The sequence below is a fragment of the Jaculus jaculus genome, chromosome 12 (assembly GCF_020740685.1).
Source record: "Jaculus jaculus isolate mJacJac1 chromosome 12, mJacJac1.mat.Y.cur, whole genome shotgun sequence".
Classification (NCBI taxonomy): domain Eukaryota; kingdom Metazoa; phylum Chordata; class Mammalia; order Rodentia; family Dipodidae; genus Jaculus; species Jaculus jaculus.
The window spans coordinates 65,177,957-65,201,142 of NC_059113.1; the positions used below are offsets into that span (position 1 = coordinate 65,177,957).

A 23,186-nucleotide genomic window follows, 5' to 3' on the forward strand; every position below is an offset into this window, starting at 1 on the left:
TTTAAAACCCTTAAAAAGGTCTTAGGATAAGGACAATAAAAGTTTTGCTGGGAATTATAATGAGGTAAACTTGATAAAAGGACAAACTGAAGAAGAAACTTTAAATGTTGGACATTAAATGTTTAATAAAGAATATTGTTACAGAATGGCGACACAGATTGCAAGGTAAAAGTATGTAGAGTAACTGTATGACTAAACTTATGTAGAAGGCTTAAAGACAAAGTTGTTAAATCTTAAAGTGCTTAGTCAGATCACAGACTACTTGAGATTAAGATGACTATTAGCCTACAGTTTATATTAGGATAACAAGGGATGTCCCTGGCTGGTTGCAGGTTGTAAATTTAAAACTTTACCTTACTGATGTTAATCTAGTTATAACAACAATTATAAGGTTGTAGAAGACTGGCTTTAAAGTTCTCAACCAAGTTTGCTATGTTCCTCTATTTGCCAACCATTTAATATTTAACAAAGTTAAATCTTAAAAACACTGTAACCTCAAGATGGCTCCTGTCTTGTTCATGCTGTTTTACTGGGTGATTATCAGAGATTATTGTCTAATTCTTATAAAAGGTGATTTAGTTATTGTGACTTTATTCTTAGGAAAATTGAGGAAACTCCATCTGTCCTAGGAAAGCCTGGAATATACAAACAATGTTAATACAGTTTGTCTAAGCTTCATATATTCTACCAGTCATAAATTTTGCCTTATATTAAACTTAAAAATGGTTCAATGATTAAAGGTACTAATGAAGATAAAAAATGGTCATTTTAATTAAAAAAGTCATGTGGGATAGGAGCCTATAATAAAATGAAATGAAATTCCTCATAAAATATCCCTGGTCCTCTCCCTGAAACTTTCCTTAGCAAATTCCAGTGTTCTGTCATGCCAGCTGCTTCATTCTCTCTGGTCTGTAATCTCTTGAGTAACTCATCATCACAAACTTCTTTGCTTAAAATGGGTCCTTTGAAAAGATATACTTTTCTTTTCCAAGGTAGAGTTTCACTCTAGCCCAGGCTGACCTAGAATCCACTATGTAGTCTCAGGGTGGCTTCGAACTCATGGTGATCCTCCTGCTTCTGCCTCCCCAGTACTGGGATTAAAGGTGTGAGCCACCATGCCTGGTGAAAAGATATAATTTTAAGGCTCCTGGACACTGGATGATTAGTATATTTGATAACTTTTGGGAAAGTGGTAATGACTGATGCCCTACAGGTAAAGAAAGTAAACTCATATCAGGAATATGTAACTAATTTGAACCAAATGAGTCACTATCCCTTTTCAGGGTGAAAGGAGTTTAACTTGACACCAAGTGGCCACATTGTTTCATTGCAGAGTGGTTCCTATACCTACCATTTGGACATTCAACAGTGGAGAAAGCTAGCTCAGCCTTAGTAAACAGAAATACAGGTAAATGGCCCATACATAGCTTTTTTCCTGGCACTATGATCATTCCTTAGGCACATACTTTGTTTTGGCTGAGCTGGATGACTGATGACAGAGCCTTGCACAGGTCAGTTGATCAAAGTATCTTGCCTACTTGGTAGATTAGCAACTGTTCTGGTGTAAATGCTCTCTGAAGGGCAGTTACCAGTCATCAGTTCAATACCTGCTAACTTCAAATCCATTCTTTTCAATAAACTTTTCTTCCAGAAAAGATTTAGATTTTTAGAATAATTGTGAAGGCAGCATAGACAATTTTCATACACCTTCATGCAAGTGTCCTGTTTTTGATATTGTACGTTAGTGCAATTGTAAAGACCTAGTGCTGACACATTTTAAGATGGTCTGTAATTTCTTCAGGTCTTCCTGTCTTCCCCCAAATGTCCATCTCTGTTTCAGCATCCCATCCAAGATCTCCTATCATGGTCAGAGTCCAGTCTCTTCAGTTTTCCATGTCATGATCAGTGTCCATGTCTCCTCAGCTTTCTCATATCATGGTCAGTGTCTATGTCTCCTCAGCTTTCTTATGCCATGGTGAGTGTCCATGTCTCCTCAGCTTTCTCATATCATGGCCAGTGTTCATGTCTTCTCAATATTCCCATATTACAGTCAGTTCCCATGTCTCCTCAGCTTTCTCATACCATGGTCAGTATCCATGTCTCCTCAGCTTCCTCATATCATGGCCATTGTTCATGTCTCTTCATCATTCGCATATCATGGTCAGTGTCAATGTCTCTTCATCATTCTCATATCATGGTCAGTGTCCATGCCTCCTCAGCTTTCTCATATTATGGTCAGTGTCCATGTCTCCTCAGCTTTCTCATATCATGGTCAGTGTCCATGTCTCCTCAGCTTTCTCATGCCATGGTCAGTGTCCATGTCTCCTCAGTTTTCTCACATCACAGTCAGTGTACATGTCTTCTTGGCTTTCCTGGTGTCATAGTTGCTCAGACTTTTCTTTCTTTAATATTTTATTTTTATAGTTGAGAGAGAAAAAGAGGGAGAAAATGAGAGAAAAAGAAAGAATGGGCTGACCAGGGCTTCCAGCCACTGTAAACAAACTCCAGATGCATGCGCCACCTAATGCATCTGACTGATGTGGGTACTGAGGAATTGAACCAAGGTCCTTTGGCTTTGTAAGCAAGTGTCTTGACTAAGCCACCTCTACAGCCAAGATTTTTCTTGGTTTTGCTTACCTTGATATTTTGAGGAATACTTTTAAGTTACTATGTGTAATGTGTCTCAATTAGGATTTCTCTGAAGTTCTTAATTATGATTCTACCGGGAATATTTGGCAAACAAAACCACCAAGATTAAGAGCCATTCAGATCAAAGTTTTAAAAGGGTGCATTCTATCAACATGACTTCATCACTGTTGTTACATTTGCTCACCTGGCTTGAGATGGTGTTCATCAGATTTCTTCAGTGCAAGGTGTAGTTTTATTTTTCACTTTCCATAATCTTTCTCCTTGAAGGTAGAGGTAAAAAAAATTGTTCAGAATACTCTTTTTTGCATGTGAGATTTATCCCTTCTGTATTTATTAACATATTCAATCATTTCTTCTGAATTTTTTTTGAGGTAGGGTCTTGCTATATCCCAGGCTGACTTTAATTCACTATGTAGTCCCAGGTTGGCCTCAAACCCACAGCAATCCCCCTGCCTGTGCATCCTGAGTGCTGGTAGTAAAGGCATGTGCCACCATGCCCAGCTCAATAATTTTTAACATTAGAAGTAAAACCTTGAGTAATAACCCAATAGTGCATTGCTTATTCTGTGGCTAAACCTTCTAGCTCTGGCCATTTGGAGCAACTTCAGTTGGCATGCTAATCCCTTTGGCATAGCCCCATTATTGTCACATTTTCTTCACTTGTTTGAGAACTATTCATGTTTCATGGGCCATCTTTTCTATTTTCTGCCCTAGTCCTAGCCATACATACATACATATATATATATACACATATACATACACATAGGTTTGTTTTTTTTTAATTTTTAATTTATTTATTTGAGAGCAACAGACATAGAGAGAAAGATAGATAGAGGGAGAGAGAGAGAATGGGCGTGCCAGGGCGTCAAGCCTCTGCAAACAAACTCCAGACATGTGGGCCCCCTTGTGCATCTGGCTAACATGGGACCTGGGGAACCGAGCCTCGAACCGGGGTCCTTAGGCTTCACAGGCAAGCGCTTAACCACTAAGCCATCTCTCCAGCCCCTGCATAGGTTTTTAAGGTAGGGTCTCACTCTAGCCCAGGCTGACCTGGAATTCACTATGTAGTCTCAGGTTGGCCTTGAACTCACAGTGATCCTCCTACCTCTGCCTCCTGAGTGCTGGGATTAAAGGAATGCACCACCATGCCTGGCAGGATCTATGTTTTTATAGTAGACTTGATTCCTTTTATTGGAGAAGAGTTTCAGAAAAGAAGATCAAATGGTGGGTGTGCTTATATCAATCAAAGTACTGTTGACTATAAGTGCTCTTATCTGGCAGTCACATATACTTATGTATAGTCAGTATCTAAAATTAATTCATCTTTACCCTATTTGTGACACTACAGTGGAACGGTATAAATAATTTTCCTTGTCAAATGACCTCATTAGTAAGTGTTGAAAGTTGAGGATACTATAAGCACATTGGGAGGATACTGAAAATAAAATATATTTCTTTTGGGCTCTTTGCTTTTTTTCCTAGGACAGTGTGGCAGCTAGTAATAGTCAATGTCCAGTAATGCTCACTGTCCCAGAAAAATCTCCTAACTGAGGCAGCCTCAGAAATCACTGATTCAGTAACCCCTGGGATCAGTTTAAGACTTTGTTGCTACTGTCTTAAAATTCTTAACAACTGTATAATTTTGTATTTATGTTTAGAGTGACAGTAGAGCCTGCCTGTGACAGAGGAGATGACAAAATGGTAGTGCACACAGGACCTCAGGTCTGCAGGCATAGTAGGTAGCATGAGGCTTAAGCACTTGGCCTAGCCATCTGTATAAGCAAGCAGGCCTGATGCAGGCATGGTGGCCTGAGCTGGGACAAAAGCAACAACAGAAGAAGCATCAATAGCAGCAGCCACAGCCCTGGAGAAGAGAGTCCCCGTGGGTATCATGCTATATGACCTGTGTTAGAAGTCCATATCCCCACTGCCCCAGAACTTATCCTTTGTCCTAAGCACAAAGAGAAGCAGGACAACAGTGTCCTACAATCAGTGAGTAAACTCTTTCAATAAATAAAAGCATATACGTTGACATTGCAAAATATATTGAGTAGTTTTTAGAATTTCTTAAATAATTTATAATATTGATTTGGGAATTCTAAAAGACTAGGAAGTAAATATATTAAAGTTAAAAGGAGAAAATAAACTTAAAGATCCCTACATCCAACAGAAAAATATTTTTTGCATGAACTTTCCAATAAGCCAATTATTAGTAAGAAAAATATTTTTAAGCTGTTGTCTTATCACTAAAAATAAAGCCATAGAATACATAACAGGCATTTTGAATTAGACACAAATCATGAAGTTATTTCAGTTTCTTGTTCAAATTCCGAAACTTGTAGGAAATACCATAGGAAACATTAACATGCCATTTACAAAGTTACCCCTTAAATTGAATTAAAATAAAAATGGTTTAATCAAAGAGTTAAATCTTTTTTAGAAAAATATTTAGACTCATACTCTGGGATGTACTAAAATTTATACTTCTGAATAATTTGTCAGAAATTTATCTTGATGTTGTCACAGACTATGGTGTAATATTAAAAACTCCATTAACAATTGTATCAGCAGAAAGAACCTCCTCAAATTAAAAATTATTTATGGTTTTACATTGCCAGGAATAACCGATATTGTATTCACTTACAACACTGAAAATTAAATTGCTAAGTTTTATAGATTTGCAGAAAAATAGTCATAAATATCTAGACCAAAGTATCATTTTTAACAAACTATTATTTACCATAATGTAAAATTATGACACCAAGATTATTGTTTATTGTATTAGATTTTTGGTGTGTGTATGTAGTATGTGGTGTGTGTGCTCTGTGTGCACATGTGTGTTCAGATGTGTGGACCCATGTACATGCATGTGGAGACCACAGGAAGACATCAGGTGTTCTCTATTGCTCATCTGCCTTATTTTCCTGAGACAGAGTTTCTCACTGAACCAGGAGCTCTCAATTTTGGGGGGAGGAGAGGGTACATTAGACTGGCTGATCAAGGAGTGCCAGAGATTCTCTTGTTTCCACCCTGCTCAGAACCAGGGTTACAGGCCTGTGTGGCTTTTTACATAAGTGCTGGGGATTGAACTGAGGTATTCATGCTTGCATAGCAAGGACTCCTACCCACTGAGACACCTCCCCAGCCCCTGTTACTTTTTAAAAGCATGTAAAGTTCTGGGGTTTACCACCTAGTTAGGATGGCCACAGCACAATTCTAAGCCTATAAAAAAAAATTCACAATGAAGAAAATTTAATTTGGGGGCTATCCCAGTGGTCATCGCCATCTGAAAAGAGAAGCTTCTCTAACCAGAAGTGAGAGTAACATTAATATATGACTATGAACATTAAGTGTAGTGATTTCAGAGAAATTTGGTGAGAGTAATATATGCATTTATCCAGACAAGAGCAGACTTTATAACCCTAAGGCTCATGTCCTCTCTTGCCATAGGCTTTTGATTAGGTTTTCAGTACCAGGCATATACTCCCTCCCATAGAGTGGGCCTTCAATCCAATTGAAGAGCAGTTGGTTTCCCCCAGAGCAGACATGCCACTTGTTCAGACATTTGGCTTGTCTGGCCAAACTTGTGGTTTCCAGTGTTCACTGATTTCACTGCTGATGACTTCTGTCTCCCATAAGACTGCATATAGTGCAGCTTTTAGTTGGCTGAGAATAAGAGACAGAGGAGTGTCCAGAACTGAAACATCTCACACTCTCCAAGACTCAGGGTCCATTGCAGAAGAGATGGCAGAAAGAATGTAAGAGCCAAAAGAAGGGTACCACTCCCTACATACAACTGTCTGGACAGAATTTGGCCTCGATATCTAAGATCTCACAGTGCCTAGCAATATCCATACAAGATCCTCATAATAGGAGAAAAAGATGATGACATCAAATTAAAAGAGAGACTAATGGACAGAGGGAGGGGATATGACATAGAGCAGAGCTTTGAAGGATAAAGTGGGGGAGGGGAAGGGAGGGGAGGGGAAGGGAAGGAAATACCATGGCTTGTCTGTAAGTATAGAAGTTGTCAATAAAAAGATATTTTTTAAAAAAGAAAATTTATTTTTTTCCATGTGTTACTAGTTACATGAGTAATATATTAAAATGCTTGTATAATAATATAATAAAATAGTTGTATAATAGTAAACTCTGACTGCAGTTTTTCCTCCTATTGTTAGGACAAGTGCCCCACAGTTTTGTTTTACACTTATGTATGTATGGGTTTGCCCTGGCCACAAATACTCTGGGGACTAGCTTCCCAGAGAATTTCATCATTATTTCAATAGCTTCCTGTTCTTGGATTTGGCCTTCAGCTCTTCATTGAGCTTTCTTACCATCTTGTGGAACACAGCCTTCTCTCCATTGGGTCTTAAGTGGAATCTCTGTCCAAATGTGTTTCTTCCTTTAAAATTCTGCTTCAGAACTAGAGGTACTGACTATTCCCTCTGTCTGCTATTCCTGTATTTGTTAGAATTCTTAATAATCAATTCTCCTAGTAGGTATTCCCATGTTATACTGAATTTACCCTGTTCACATCATTGTATAGTTTCTGTCTTCAGATGGCACTGTGACATGTATACATGAGACACAGAACTCTGCAAGTATTGATTTGGATATTGAGTCTTCTCAAAAATCTCATGTGTTCAGCTGAAGAGATGGCTAAGTGGTTAAGGTATTTGCTTGCAAAATCCAAGTACCTGAGTTCATTTCCCTAATACATATATAAAGCCAAATTCACAAATTGGCCCATTCATCTGGAGTTTGTTTGCAGTTGCTGGAGGACCTGGCATGCCCATTCTCCTCTCTCTCTGTCTCTCCTTACAGAAAAATAAACAAAATAAATCTTAAAAATTTAAAAGAAAAAATTTTAAAGAAAACAAAGCTCATGTATTGAAGTTTTGGTACCAGCTAGTGGACACAATCATTGAGAAGTGGTTGGATCACTAGGGCTCTAACATAATTTATGTTATTATCCCCTGATGAATTCATAATATGATGTCTCTACTGGGAGATGGGCTTAGATGGAGGATGTCGACCACTGGGGGAGTATGCCTTTGAAGGGTGTCCTGGCTTTGGTTTCTATGATGTGAGTTACTGTGCTCTGCCAATGTTCTTGTCCCATAATGTCAGACCTTACCATGACCCAGAGACAAGGAAGACAGCTGACCACAAAACCAATAAAACTGAGCCAAAAGAAACCTTTTCTCGTTAAATGATTTCTTTCAGGTTATTTTTTTACAGTGATGTGAAGTAGAGTTTTGTGACCATTCTATAAACTCATCCCATATTCTTGTATCCTAGACCTCTTTGTTCTGAAACTTCCAAACTTCCTCCACTAAGACCTTGACTAGCTGCATCAAATTGTTTTCTGTTTCTCATAAATTGGCCCATCATCCTAACTTGAGTAACTTCTCTTTCTTTCTTTTAATTAATTAATTAATTTGAGAAAGAGTCAGAGAGAAAGAGAATAGAAGTGCCAGGACCTCCAGCCACTGCAAACAAACTCTAGACGTATGTGCTACGTTGTGCATCTGGTTTATGTGAGTCCTGGAGAATTGAACCTGGGTCCTTTGGCTGTGCAGGCAACTGCCTTAACTGCTAATGCCTGTCTCCAGTCCTTCATTTGATTTTGGATGACTACCATTCTGATTGAAGTGAGGTGAATTTTCAAAGTCATTTTAATTTGCATTTCCCTGATGTCTAAAGATGTTAAAATCTCTTTAGGTGTTTATTGACCATATTTCTTCCTTTGAGAACACTCTGTTCAATTCCCTGACCTGTTTATAAGGATACTTGAGTCACCTATAGTTGCCCATATATTTACAATCCCTATAATCTCTTCCCCTGAGTGTGAGCAGGACCCAAGAGTTGCTTCTAAAACAAGTAGATGATGCCAATGTGATGAGGGATTACACCTTACCTTTCATTTTGATATTTTTTAATTTCAAAAGAGAGAAAGAGGCAGACAGAGAAAGAGAGAGAGGGGGAGAGAGAGAGAATGGGTGTGCCAGGGCTTCTAGCCACTGCAAACCAACTCCAGATGCATGGGCCAACTTGTGCATCTGGCTTACATGGGTCCTGAGGAATTGAACCCAGGTCCCTGGGTTTTGCATGCAAACACCTCATCTGCTAAGCCATCTCTCCAACCCTTCATCTTTGATATTTTGATGGTGCAATTTGAGGAGTGTCTTTGTAGTTTCCTATTTACTTTGTCCTTGAGCATGCTGTGTTTTAACTACCTCTTTACCTCTCTGAAGGTAAGAATTCATTGCCCTTCCAAGCAACCTTACCACTTATTATCATAATTCTTCCCACCTAGCTTTTTCATTTTTATATATTTATTTGAAAGAGAGGCAACTAGAGAGAGAAAAAATGGGCATGCCAGGGCCTTCAGCTGCTGCAAACAAACTCTAGATACATGTGCCACCATGTGCATCTGGCTTATGTGGGTCCTGGGGCATTGATCCTGGGTCCTTTGGCTTTGCAGGCAAGTGCCTTAACAATTAAGCAATCTTTCCAGCCCTCCACCTAGCTTTTGATGGTTACTTTGCTTCAATTATTTCAGAGGCCTTGATCTCTAATACTATCTATAAGCCTAATTCTACTAGTGTCTGAGCTTTGGCTCAGAGAGAAAAAAAAAATAACTCACTAGTTACATGCCCTCCCCTCAGTATATAGTTCTGGAGTTTCCCGTTATAGGGCATTGAGCTACTCTGGGCATGCTTCTCAACTCGCTGTCTGTTCTCCACTCCTAGAACCTGAGGTATCTTTGTAAAATACCAAAGCAGTGATATAATGTTCATAACAAGCATTCATTTGTAAGTTAATGCTCTTAGCTTTTTCTTATAATTCCCAGGAGCTTCATCTTAGCAACAGCCAAGAAGATATATTGTCGCATAGTTAATACTAGGATTCCCCATAAATTTTATCAGATAATGTTCTCCAAACTCATCATCAGGAAAATTTTTTAACAATTTTCTGGCTACTCATGCCAGGAATTACATGAACTACCACTAGTTACAGATATTTATTGTTAATGAGAAGAATGACCTGGCTGAGGAGCAACCTGGTTGAAGAGCACCTGCTTTCCTCAACCATGGTAAAGGCACCAGCTTTCGTAGGGACCAGTTTTAGGTTACTTAATACCTGGAGAAGGGAAGGTGACAAAACAATGCAGAGTGAGAGTCAGAGCTGTTTAACAGCTCCCAGCAGACTTAGCACAGCCTACAGAAGCTTTGAAGTGACCAACTTTATATTAATAGTATTTATCCATGTGGGCTGTGAGGGTCTAAGCTCTGGAACCAGGGATTGAGCATCATGAAGCACAGGAAACTTAAAGAATTTCCTTGGAGGCTGTGCAACTATAGCGTGCTTTATTTCAGGAGAGATGCACTACAACATACCTCCTTCAGGAAAGCCCATTGTTTGCTCTCCATACCAGAGCTCAACAGATACCAATCACAGCTAATTGGCTAGATGCCAAAGAACCTTCCTTATGTAATTTGTTCATATTATATGTACTCTGCTGATTAATTTCCAGATGTCCAGCTAAGGCCATCTTAGCCAGTGCCCCCTGTCTACACTGTGTCCTGATGTCTATCATACTTTGGGCTATTGCTTTTCTCACATGGGCCACCCCAGGAAGGGGTATGACTCTGAGGGACCTCAGATGAGGAAGAGCAGAAGGTGCTGCCAGAATTTGCCCACAATGTTCCCAGCAGGAGAGAAAATCCATTCATTAAAGGAGTCCTTGAGTCTACATCATTGTCTACAGTAATTAAGATTTAACTTTATTTCTTCCTTCACATAGAAAATCAAATATAGTATAAGAAATATGCACAGCTCCTATGTGGCATTGAAAATTTCTGGGCAGCTTGAAAAATGCCGGGCTCCTCCCCAGGCAGGTAGTGCTGTGGAAGGACCAGGCCTGCTGGTTCCTCCCAAGGGATTGAGGAGGAAGATGAGCGTACGACGACTCAGAAACCTCTCCTGGCCACTGGAGGAAAACCACACTGAGTCGGGAGTCTTTTCAAAGCAGGAACTCACAAAAAACTTGCTTTATTGCTATGAACAGTTGCCTATATCATGTTGGGGACGAAGGCGGGGATTTTAGGATGGGGGGAGAGGTAAGGACCAATAGTAAACTATAACTATTGAAATGGTAATTATAACTCCTGTACGGAAGCAGCAGGCCAGAAGCCATTAGGCGTCTTGCTGAGTCCTAGCTGGCCAGAGACAGATCGCCAAACTTTAGCTAGGCTCAGGAAGTTCACTAGGCCTCATGCCTGGGCCTTCCAGGACCCAACAGAAAAACAGAATATTATCTTGAGAACTATGTAACCACGAGCCAACCATATATCCAGATAAACTAGGGACTCTCTTCTATGCTTTGAGTGCATAGAAAATCTTTATTTCTTAAAAATTCTCCATTCAAACAATGATCTTTATTTATTTCATTATCTTCTCTTCCCATACTATAAAAAGGAAAGTAATTGAGTTATTAATAATTCAACTTAGTCCATGTAGGAACCAAAAGCAAAATTCTCCCACCCAAACTCGATATACTAAATGTTATCTTCCCCAGGAAAGGAATTCTAAAAGTAAAAATGACAGCCCAATAAAGTTTTTTTTTTTTTTTTTTTTTTTTTTTTGAGGTAGGGTCTCACTCTAGCCCAGGCCGACCTGGAATTCACTACGTAGTCTCAGGGTGGCCTCGAATTCACAGCGCTCCTCCTACCTCTGCCTCCCGAGTGCTGGGATTAAAGTCATGTGTGACAGCACGTCTGGCTGTTTGGAAGTACTCCCACAGTAATTAAAGTGTCCCTTGCCAGGTTGGGGCTAAGTGTTCATAACTTTCTTCCCAACACATTCTTCCAGGGCTATCTTTCTTCACTCCATCAATATACTTTTGGGGTCCTCTAGAATAGTTCCCCTCTCTGAGAAATTCTTTCTAACTGCCATATTCCTACACCCCCATTCAGTCACAAGCAGTTAAAGACTGACCAGTTGTTCTTTTTTCTCTTACAGCAATTAGAATGTCTTCTCAAGAATGTGGAGCTTCTCTTAATTATGGCTGTTGTAAGATTCCCGGTGGGGCGGGGGGGGGGGGGGAATCTTCCGTGGTGGGAGACCCACGCCCAAGAACCAAGACCGAGCCCCTGGATGCAAAGGCAAGAGGCAGCTTTATTGTTCACGCAGGTGCCTGCGGGCACTCCAGTCCTTCGAGAGACTGAGCATGCCGGGCAAGGGGAAGGGTCTCTTTTTATAAGGTTAAGGAGAGCAGAAGCAGGTTTACAGAAGCAGAAGCATGGTTACAGTCCCAGCACTGGTTACTTATTAATAGACTTGGGATCGGTGGGGATCTTTTTTTGTTTTCTTCTTGGAAACATCCTGTCAGGGTTATCTATAGTACATTAGGCGGGGTCAATGGTCATGCTATGTTCACAAGATTGTTTGCCTGTCTGCATCTGGGGGCTGTTTTTGGCTCCTGGTATTTTTCCATGGGTTTTACATTCCCCCATTTCTCTTGGAACTAAGTAAAATCTTTTACTTATAATCCTATATCATTTTGGCTTAATGACTGATACTGACTAGTGAGGACGAACGCCTGGATAACTGAGAACCTGTCCCATATAAACTGTACCAGCCTATTAAGAATACATGGACCAAAGGTTAATAGGAGTATAAGAATGAGCAAAGGACCCAGGAGGGTGGATAGGAGGGTGGTGAACCAAGGGGATTTATGAAACCAACCTTCGAACCAGCCTTGTCGTGACTGCAGCAATCTCTGTCTTTGGGCTAGTCTTTCTCTGAGCATTTCCATAGATTCCCGGACTGTGCCCGTGTGGTCAGCATAAAAACAGCATTCTTCCTTAAGGGCAGCACAGAGGCCCCCTTCTTTTAGAAACAATAATTCTAGGCCTCTTCTATTTTGTAATACTACCTCTGAAAGGGAAGTAAGGGAAGTTTCTAAGGCAGAAATAGATTTTTCTATGGCCTGTAGGTCTGTGGTTATCGCTTCTTGTAGGGCTCGGGTCGGCTCAGAGTGTACCAGGGCAGTTGTTCCAGTTCCTATTCCCACTAAGATTCCTCCTGCTCCCAAAAGGAGGGTGATGGTAAGGGATATGGGCTCCTGCCTAGGTCTATTTTCAAATACCTGAAGAATGAATTCTGATCTATGGTAGGTAATGTGTGGCCATAACTGGACTAGGACACAGTAATCAGCAGTAGAATTAAGGACAGTAGCAGAAACGCAAGGAGTCAGTCCTGTATTACAGGCCCAATAGGTTCCACTTGGAGATTCTAAGTAGTAAGATCCAGAGGACACAGGAATAGTTTTGTTACATAAATGTTGAAGAGTAGTGGGTATGGTCCTGATACAGGAGCCCTGGCCAGTTACTTCTGCAAGAGTTAATTTATGGGACGCAACAGCAAGACATCGAGTAGGAATGTTAGTGGAATTGGCAAAATTTCCTGGTAAGGCTATACCTTCATAGTAAGGAGGGTTAGCAGTTAAACAGAGCCAGCAGTCTTGGGCATAATTACTGTTAGAGGCATTTAGAGAGAGATAAGCCCCCTGTATTAGACTAAAAAGTCGATCACCTGTTCCCTGCGGTTTATAGGGTTGAGTGGTTGGTCTTTTAGAAGCGGAAATTATAACATTGGTAGGTTTAGGAGGCGGAGCCAAGGAAAGTGGGAGTCGGGGGATAGGTTTTTGATCTGGTAGAACTGGGTTGGGGCCTATTGGACTTATGTCAGTCGATAATTGGAGCTTAATGGTAAGGAGGAAACCTGGGTCTGGCCCATCTATGTAAAAACAGACCCCCCAAGTGTGGCCTTTGAACCATGTCCTATCTGCCTTGCCGGGAGAGGTGAAAGTAATGTTTAGAAGCATCTTGTTACCCTGATTTAGGTGAGTTACAGTAATAAAATCCCAGGAGGATTTGGGTTGCCAGTATACATTTCCAGTGGTTTCACATCCCCAGTTTTTACAATAATAGTCCAATCTAGTCCCACAGTCTGATGCCTGGGCATGTTGGGGGCAAACATCTAGAGTGGAGTTTAACAACTGCCTGGCAGGTTTGGAGTAACATCCTGGGCTAACAGGAGGGTTGTGTCTCCTCCAATGGGCCCTTTTTAGAGTCTCTTCAAAAGGTTTTCTATGGGCAGTCAAGGTGCACAGATTGGGGGTTAAGGAGGGCCACCATGTCCATAATGGGGCAGGGGAGGTAGTAGACCAAATAATTTGTCCTTCCTCAGAAATGACTAGCCAAGTCAAGGATAAGGGAAGGTGAGGACTAGCAGAGACGTTACTCACAAAACTGAAAGTTAAAAAGGCATGTTAAGATCAAGAGAGTCTTATCTTTAGGGGATTTGGAGTGCGATGTGCTTTCCATGATGCGGGGTTTGGTGGTGTGCTGTCTGGGTATTCTGTCAGGGCAGCTTTGATGTGGGAGGCGTGGATCCAAGTGGCGATTCCGTCTACCTTTAAGGCCGTGGGAGTTGTCAGGAGCACGGTGTAAGATCCTTTCCAGCGAGGTTCCAGATTCTTGGTCTGATGTCGACGGACCCAAACAGAGCCCCCTATCTGGAATGAATGGGGGATTAGCGGTTTATTAGTCGCCTCTTTATAGGCAGCTGCTAGAGGTTTCCAAACTTCCTGGTGTACCAACTGTAGGGCCTTCAAGTGAGCCTGTAAGGTGGGGGTATCAGTAAAATTAGAAATTTCTGTAAGCATGAAAGTGACAGCTGGCGGTGGACTGCCATAGAGGATTTCAAAGGGGGTTAGACCATGAGGGCCTGGGGTGTTTTGGGCCTCGTAGAGGGCCAGGGGTAGGAGTTGTACCCAATCCTTTGAGCCAGTTGCAAGCGTTAATTTAGATAAAGCCTCTTTAATTGTTCTATTCATCCTTTCTACCTGACCTGAACTTTGGGGTCTGTATGCACAATGTAACTTCCAATTGATCCCCAGTGCCTTGGCCACTGACTGACTTACCTGGGAGACAAAGGCAGGCCCACTATCTGACCCGAGTGCCTGTGGCATTCCTTACCGAGGAAAGATATCATCTAGTAATTTCTTGGTTACCATTCTGGTGGTTTCATGCTTGGTGGGAAATGCTTCTACCCATCCTGAAAAAGTGTCTACAAAAACTAGGAGATATTTGTAACCATACATACCCGGTTTTACCTCAGTGAAGTCGAGTTCCCAGCAAGCCCGGGGTTGGTGTCCCCTCAGGCGGGATCCAAGGGCCATCTGGGCTCATCCAGCATTTACCTGAGCACATACTTTGCAAGTGTTTGCAATTTCTTTTAGGATTGAACCTTTGTTTAGAAAAAGATGTCCTGTTTCTTTTTGTTCTAGTAGAGTATTCATCTTCTGAGCGCTCATGTGGGTTATCCTGTGAAGTTGCTTAATGAGGAGGGCTGTAATCTTTTGAGGTACAATAGTCTTTTCTAGGTAAGTCCATTTGCTGTGGGCAGCATCATATGATGCCCCCAGTTTCTGAATTAAGTCCAAGTCCTCATTCGTGTATTCCCATCCTGGAGTTGGAGATGCTGCTTTAGGAGTCCCCTCCTCAGTGGCCATCAAAATCAAGAGTTGGGGTCCCAAAGCTGCCTCACGGGCGGCTTTATCAGCAAACCTGTTCCCTATGGCCTCGGGGCTGTTTCCTTTCTGGTGGCCTGGACAGTGTATAATGCTGAGCTTCTGGGGTAGGTACAGAGCCTTGAGGAGGGCCAATATCTCAGTCTTATTTTTGATTTCTTTTCCCTCTGAAGTCAGCAGGCCCCTTCTTTTGTAAATTTCCCCATGTATGTGGGCAGTGGCGAATGCATACCGGCTATCAGTGTACACATTGAGTCTTTTACCTTTAGCCTACTGGAGGGCTTGAGTCAAGGCAATGAGTTCCGCTTTTTGTGCCGAGGTCCCTCCAGGCAGGGCGCTAGCCCAGACTACTTGGTCTCTGGTGGTCACTGCAGCCCCAGCCTGCCTCTCACCATTCAGTAGGAAGCTGCTATCGTCCGTTTACCAGGTGAAATCTGCATCCTGCAGCAGCTGGTCAGTGAGATCCTTTCTGGTTCCGTGTACCTCTGCAAGAATCTGCTGGCAATTATGAGTCTCTGGCCCCTCAGGGAGGGGCAACAGGGTGGCCGGGTTTAGGGCCACTATTGGACCAAATTGCACATGGTCTTTGTCAAGAAGCAAGGATTGGTAATGAGACATACGTGTATTAGACAGCCAGCGATCTGGAGGCTGTCTCATGATAGACTCAATGGCATGTGGTGTTAGCACAGTCAGAGGTTGCCCCAGGGTTAGTTTACTTGCATCCTTGGTTAAGACTGCAACTGCAGCGATCATCCTTAGGCATGGTGGCCAGCCTGAGGCCACTGGGTCTAACTTTTTTGAGAGATATGCAACCGGGCGCCTCCATGGTCCAAGCCTCTGAGTTAGCACCCCCTTCGCAAACCCCTGTCTTTCATCTATGAATAGCTTGAAGGGCTTGGTGATGTCAGACAAGCCCAAAGCTGGAGGAGAGAGGAGAGAGTGTTTAATTTTGTCAAAAGCCTCTTGCTGTGGCTTAGTCCAATTGAAGGGGGTTCCTTGTTTAGTCAAGGGGTAAAGGGGGGCTGCCATTTCAGCAAACCCTGGTATCCATAGGCGACAGAACACGGTGGTCCCCAAGAACTCTCTGAGTTGTCTATGGTTCTGGGGGACAGGAATGTGAGCTACAGTGTCTATGTGGGCCAGTGTTAACCAGCATTGGCCATTTCTTAATTTGTACCCCAAGTAGGTGACCTCTTGTTGACAGATTTGGGCCTTCTTAGCAGAAGCTCTATAGCCCAAGTATCCCAGAGTCTCAAGCAGGGCCCCGGTACCTGTATGACAGTCCTGATGTGAGGAGGCCGCGAGCAGGTCATCCACATATTGGAGCAGAATTAAAGACGGGTGCTGGACTCGAAAGTCAGCCAGGTCCCGGTGTAAGGCTTCATCAAAGAGGGTGGGACTGTTTTTAAATCCCTGGGGAAGTCTTGTCCACAGCCCTGAGATTCCAAAGTCAGGGTCCTTCCATTCGAATGCAAACAGTGGCTGATTCTGGGGAGCCAGTCTCAGGCAGAAAAGGCATCCTTTAAGTCCAAGATTGAATACCACTGATGAGAGGAAGGTAAAGAACTCAGCAGGTTATAAGGATTAGGCACAGTGGGGTGGATATCTTCCACCCTTTTGTTAACTTCCCTAAGGTCTTGGACAGGGCGATAGTCCCCGGTACCAGGCTTCTTGACAGGTAATAGTGGAGTATTCCATGGGGATCTATAGGTGGCCAGAATTCCCTGGTCCAAGAGCCTTCTTATGTGAGGCCTAATTCCCAGGTAGGCCTCATTAGACATTGGATATAGTTTAACTGATATTGGGGATGTCGATGTCCTTAAGGTTATAATAAGGGGGGCCTGTTGTCTGGCCAATCCCATCCCTCCAGTTTCTGCCCAGGCCAGCGGGTAGGCCTTTAGCCAATAATCTATATCTTTAGGTTCACTTGGGGAGTTGTCATGGAGCCGATAGTCATCTTCCAGATTAAGAGTCAATGCATGTAGGGGAACTCCCTTAGGACCAGATATTTTGGCCCCAGTTCCTTCAAAATGAATTTGGGCTTTTAATTTTGTTAAAAGGTCCCTCCCTAACAATGGGTAGGGGCAATCCGGTACGCGTAGAAAAGAATGTGTGACCTTACCGGTGGCTAAATGTACCTTCCGTTCGGTGGTCCAGTGGTATTGTTTTCCTCCTGTGGCACCTTGTACCCAGGTAGTCCGGCCGCTCAGGGGTCCAGGGCATTGGGTGAGGACCAAATTCTGGGCGCCGGTGTCCACTAAGAACGTGACAGGGTGCCCCCCGACAGTGAGAGTTAACCTAGGCTCGGGGGGGGGGGGGGCTCCTGGCCCTGACTGCCCTAGTCTTCATCTAGAGCAAACAGGTTGGATTTCGGGGTGGAATCCGTTGGTTTCCTGGGTCTTTTAGGGCAGTCCTTTACCCAGTGTCCTTTCTCTTTGCAGTATGCACATTGGTCCCGGTCCACTCTGGGTCTGGGTCTCCCTTGGTCTCCCAACCTACTAGTCCTATCATTGTTCTGTACTACAGTGGCCAAGAGGTGGCTCAATTCTTTGCTTCTTTTGCGTTCTCTTGCATTTTCCCTGTCCTCTGCTTCTTTCCTAAGTTTGTCCTCCCTGTCCTCTGCCTCCCTACGTAAGCGGTCTTCTCTCTCTTCTGGTGTCTCTCACTTATTAAAAATCTTTTCTGTTTCCTTTAATAAATCTTGGAGAGACTGTCCTTGTAAATTGTCTAATCTTTGAAGTTTATTTCTAATATCTGGGGCAGACTGCCAGATAAAAGTCATGGACACATTTACCCCCTGATTAGGATCCTCCGGATCATAGGGGGTGTACATGCGATAGGCTTCCTTAATTCTCTCTAGAAAGGCAGCAGGGGATTCATCTGGTTTTTGTATTACTTGCTTTACCTTGGCCAAATTAGTAGGGTGACGCCCAGCACCATGGAGGCCTGCTATGAGCAACTGGCAATAAAGGCATAGGTGTCCCCTACTGTCTGCTGAGGTGTGATCCCAGTCAGGGCGGGTCAAAGGAAAAGCATCATTAATCTCATCTAGTATCTGGGTAGGTCTCCCGTTATCACCTGGAACATTTTTTCGGGCTTCCAGAAAGACTCTCTGCTTTTCTTCTGACGTAAGAAGAGCCTGTAAGAGTTGTTGGCAATCATCCCAAGTGGGTTGATGGGTAACTAAGATAGATTCAATCAGGTTAGTCAAGGCAGTAGGGTCTTTGGAGAAAGGCGGGTTGTGGGTCTGCCAATTATATAAGTCTGAGGCAGAGAAGGGCCAATATTGAACCTGTTCCCCTGGCCCCTGCCTCAAGGGAAAGGCTTGTGAAGTCTCCTTCTTAGGTGGCTGCTCTCGGTGGCTCCTCAGAAGTCCAGCCACTGGGGAAGGGAGCTCGGGTGGGGCCGAAGGGGCCGGTGGCTGGTGACTAGGGGTATCTTGGGTCTGAGATCTATAGGGAGGGGGCTCCTCCGAGAGGAGATCTATAAGAGGGGTGTTGGGGTCCGGGGGAAGTACTGGTTTTAGGGGCTTCTTGGTATCAACTGGACAACAAGAGGAGGAGGAGGTAGGGGCAGGGATAGGCAGCGGTGGGGTAGGTTGAGGAGGAATGAAAGGAATAACCCAGAGTGGCGGGTCGACTGTCAGACTCTCCCAGGTAACTATATAGGGGACGTGATCTGGGTGTCCGTGTGGGCCATGATCAAACACTTTAGCTTTCACCTGTAAAATAGTAGAGAGGTTAAAAGTTCCATCCCTTGGCCAGCCCACATTGAAAGTGGGCCATTCTGCGGAGCAGAAAGTTTGCCATTTTTCCTTTTTGACGTTTACTGACTGGTTGGAGGCGATCTTCCGAACGTCTTTCCAATGATCTAGGGTTAAACTCAGGGGGGGGTCACCACTTTTTGACCCATTTTGTCAAGAGACAACACTAAACAAACACCAAGGACTAAGACAACAGAGAGACAGCCGGCACAGAGACGTGCAGCGCAGCTTCGGTAACAAGCTGAAAATGCAGATTCAGACGGAAGGACTGTTCGTCCACCCAACAGACTAACGTATCCCTCGGATACTTGTTGAGCCCCGAAAAATTGGGCTCCCAGATTCCCTGGAGCGTCCTCCAGGGTGGCGGGGGAGAAGTCCGAGCCTGTCAGCTCCTTCTCTGGCCGCCCAGATACAAAACGACATCGGATCCGAGCCTATTTTCTAATGCAGCACAAACAGTCAAAACGAAACCAGACGTAGACAGACAGAATGGTGCACCAAATTGATCACTTACCTTCCAGTGGGCAGCAGTTGGGTTGGGCAGGGGGTCTCTCTATCCCAGACGAGCCCCCAGTTGTAAGATTCCCGGGGGGGGGGGGAATCTTCCGTGGTGGGAGACCCACGCCCAAGAACCAAGACTGAGCCACTGGATGCAAAGGCAAGAGGCAGCTTTATTGTTCACGCAGGCGCCTGCGGGCACTCCAGTCCTTCGAGAGACGGAGCGCGCTGTGCAAGGGGAAGCGTCTCTTTTTATAGGGTTAGGGAGAGCAGAAGCATGGTTATAGTCCCAGCACTGGTTACTTCTTAATAGACTTGGGGTCAGTGGGGATCTTTTTTTGTTTTCTTTTCGGAAACATCCTGTCAGGGTTATCTATAGTACATTAGGCAGGGTCAATGGTCATGCTATGGTCACAAGATTGTTTGCCTGTCTGCATCTGGGGGCTGTTTTTGGCTCCTGGTATTTTTCCATGGGTTTTACACTATGTAGTCTTTCCTTGATAGGAATAGAGGCATTTTTATCTTGGTTATAGAGTGACCCTGATGGAAAATGTGAAAAAAAAATCATATGATTTACTTTAGAAATATTGTTGAGCAACTACTATGTACCTATCACTGTAGACAGGATCAGCCAGAGTGCCACCTTTGAGGAGAAAGGCCCCTGAGCTTTAAATAAATGTCTCCTTTGGGCTGGAGAGATGGCTTAGCTGTTAAGTGCTTACCTGTGAAGCCTAAGGACCCCCATTCGAGGCTCGGTTCCCCAGGTCCCACGTTAGCCAGATGCACAAGGGGGCGCCCGTGTCTGGAGTTCATTTGCAGTGGCTGGCAGCCCTGGCGAGCCCATTCTCTCTCTCTCCCTCTATCTGTCTTTCTCTCTGAGTCTGTCGCTCTCAAATAAAAAAAATAAATAAGTAAATAATGAACAAAAAAAATTTAAAAAAAGCAATATCTCCTTTGGGAAGGGAATTTATCTCCCTTTATCCTTTTTGACTGATACCAATTGCACTTTGCAATATTGTAAGTCCATTTTACTAATGGGAAAATTAAAGAATACATCAATAAGGATCAGATGGTACCAGGTATGGTTGCATATGCCTGTGCATTCCCTGTACAATCCTTCCTCTGGCCACTCTGTGCTGGATTCACAATGGGATCCAGTGTGAGTGAATAATGTTTCAGACCAGGAGGCAGTGAATCCCAAAGTTATTTTGACTATGGGTTGAAGGAGGATGCCTAGGTTATATATCTGAGAAATAATAGACACTTCTACCACAGCGATATACAATCATGCAAATGCTGACTAACATTAAGTACTAAAGAGCTAGTGTCTTGAGGGTTTTCTGATGCATCATCTTGAAAGTATTTTCTTCCTCTCAGCTCCATACCCCAATCTTAAAATAAAGATTTTGATACTTGAAATATCCAATGTGGCTTTTTTTCCCTCAGCAAGGTATACAATTTGTTCTTTATGTTCTCAAATAAAACAATGTTGCAGAAAGTAACTCTGGGATTCCCAGAGCTTCCAGGTACCCAATAATCATGTTCATCTTTTCATTTTCACAACCAATTAATACATATTCCATCAAAACAGTAAATACCTGGGATTTCCTGTTTTCCCGAAGTAAAAGTAAATGACGTCCTCAAGCCATCTTTTCAAGCTTTCAATAGTGATAAGCATAGTGGAGTAAGCTTAAGCTAAGTGTTAAGTGGAGTAGATTGGAAAAGGGAATACCTCACCATGTCTTACCTTCTTCTCAGTCCATGTAATGCTTCAGCCATCGGTCTTGTTGCAAGAGCTTGTACTCGTTATGGTTACAGGTGCTTCTTATTCCTTCCTACCTCAGGAAGAAAGAAAAAGAGGGGAGTCAAATTCTGGGGATTTCTCTGTTACTCAGAGCTGGCCTCTACCTTGAGTAGCTGCATCAAATTAGGATACTCAAGACACATTTCTGTCAGATCTCCATCCATATCACCACCCCATCATGGAGTTCTGAGCTGGATAGTTAAAAGTAAAAGTGCTTATTAAATTGGACCAGAATACAAAATCAACACCCCACATCATTGGAACTGGGGAAAATAGGAGGAGAAAAGTCATCTATTTCACAGTCTCATCTTTTTGAAGTTGAAAGTGTCTATATCTTCCAAGTACACCTTATGTGCAAGTTACTGGTGAGAGATGATGTGGGTTTGGCCTGCTCCACAGAACTCCAGCTGTGAGTAGCTATACCTGACGCCCATTTCTGTGGCTGTGTTCTGAGTCCCATTGTGTTGCTTGGTTCAAGAAACAAGTCTGACTGAATGGGGGTGTAGAAATATGGCAGTTAGGGAGACTTTCTCAGAGAGGGGAACTATTCTAGAGGACCCCAAAAATATATTGATGGAGTGAAGGAAGATAGCCCTGGAAGAATATGTTGGAAAGAAAGAATAAAAGCAAGGCATTGATGAGATGTGGGCACACAACAAACTGTTTGACTTCAGTAATTCCCTGCTTGTGGACTTGTAGGCCTTGGACAGCATTCAAGGGAATCCAGGGAGATGGTGTTGGATTGTCTCAGGACCATCTGAACATGAGCTTGCTGAGGTTTTCTCCCAGAACTGTTCACCAAATCACACAGCAGTGTCTGACATGGTCTGAATCTGTTTCTGTCTGGCTTGTTAAACAGATGAGAAATTAGCAGAGTCATCAGGAATATATACACAACATTTAACCTTAATAATGGTGAATATGTCATATTTTGTATAATAGCTTTCCAGAGTGTACCTTTTAAATCTGTCCTGGAGCCATGTAGGGCCAAAGGTTAGTACCATAGGAACTTTGTGTGTCATTAGCAGCAGTATAATATATTTTTGGCTTTAGGACTTATTTAATTATGTTCTGGCACATGTCAGAAGGGACTTACTATTGTTCCCAGTACACGGAAGTCCTTTGAACTAACTGAGCCTTCCTCAGAGTCATGTGTGTGTGTGTGTGATATTTGAAAATAGCCATTCTGACATTTGTTTTATTGTAGAATTAGAACTACTAGAGAGGGGGAGGGCAATATGTCTTAAGGTCTTATTTGTTTCTCCTTTGGGAAAACTCTTGTTTTACTACTCAATAGGGTGTTTATACAACATTTGAGGCATCCCTTTATCTTTGGCTATACGTTTCTCTCTGAATGTTTAAAACCAAGCAGGTAGCCGAAATTTAATCAAGGATTATTTTTAGAGTTCAGTAATGGCTCTCCAATTGAGACTTTACGGACTTGGGAGGAGAACTCTGACTTTTCCAGTACCGGTATTGTCCATTAGGGTAAGTCAGGGCCATACTTGTCAAGTGGCTTTTCTTTCCTTTAGGAAGCCAGGATAAATGATTTTTTTCTTATTTGTAGCTCTTCTGTTTATGACTATACACCAGTTTTTTGTTGGGGTCTCCATATCCTCCCAAATCAGGAAGACAGGTGATTTACCAAGGGGCCAGTGTAGAAGTGTCCCATCACCTCCAGTGGCCTCATAGCCTAGGAGCAGGGGCCAAAATATTGGCCTTTCTAGCTCTGGTGAATCGAATTAGCTTTGGCTTTTGTATAGGTTATTAGAACACTTAGGATTTTATACCAACTTTAAAGGGTGTACAATTGATTAGCAAAACAGTTAAGAATAACACAAATGCTTCAAGTTATTTTGTCTAAC

General features: G+C 42.9%; 1 protein-coding gene across 1 annotated transcript; it reads right to left on the reverse strand.

Moving 5' to 3' along the window:
• Positions 1–17,948: 17,948 nt before the first annotated feature.
• On the reverse strand, positions 17,949–22,824 carry LOC123453603 (the record flags this gene model as incomplete). Its single annotated transcript, XM_045130623.1, has 3 exons — positions 22,759–22,824; positions 19,281–19,453; positions 17,949–19,155 (listed from the first exon to the last, which is right to left on the reverse strand). Coding segments are annotated over exons 1-3 (1,446 nt in total), but the record flags the coding sequence as incomplete, so codon positions are not given.
• Between the last annotated feature and the right edge of the window lie 362 nt (positions 22,825–23,186).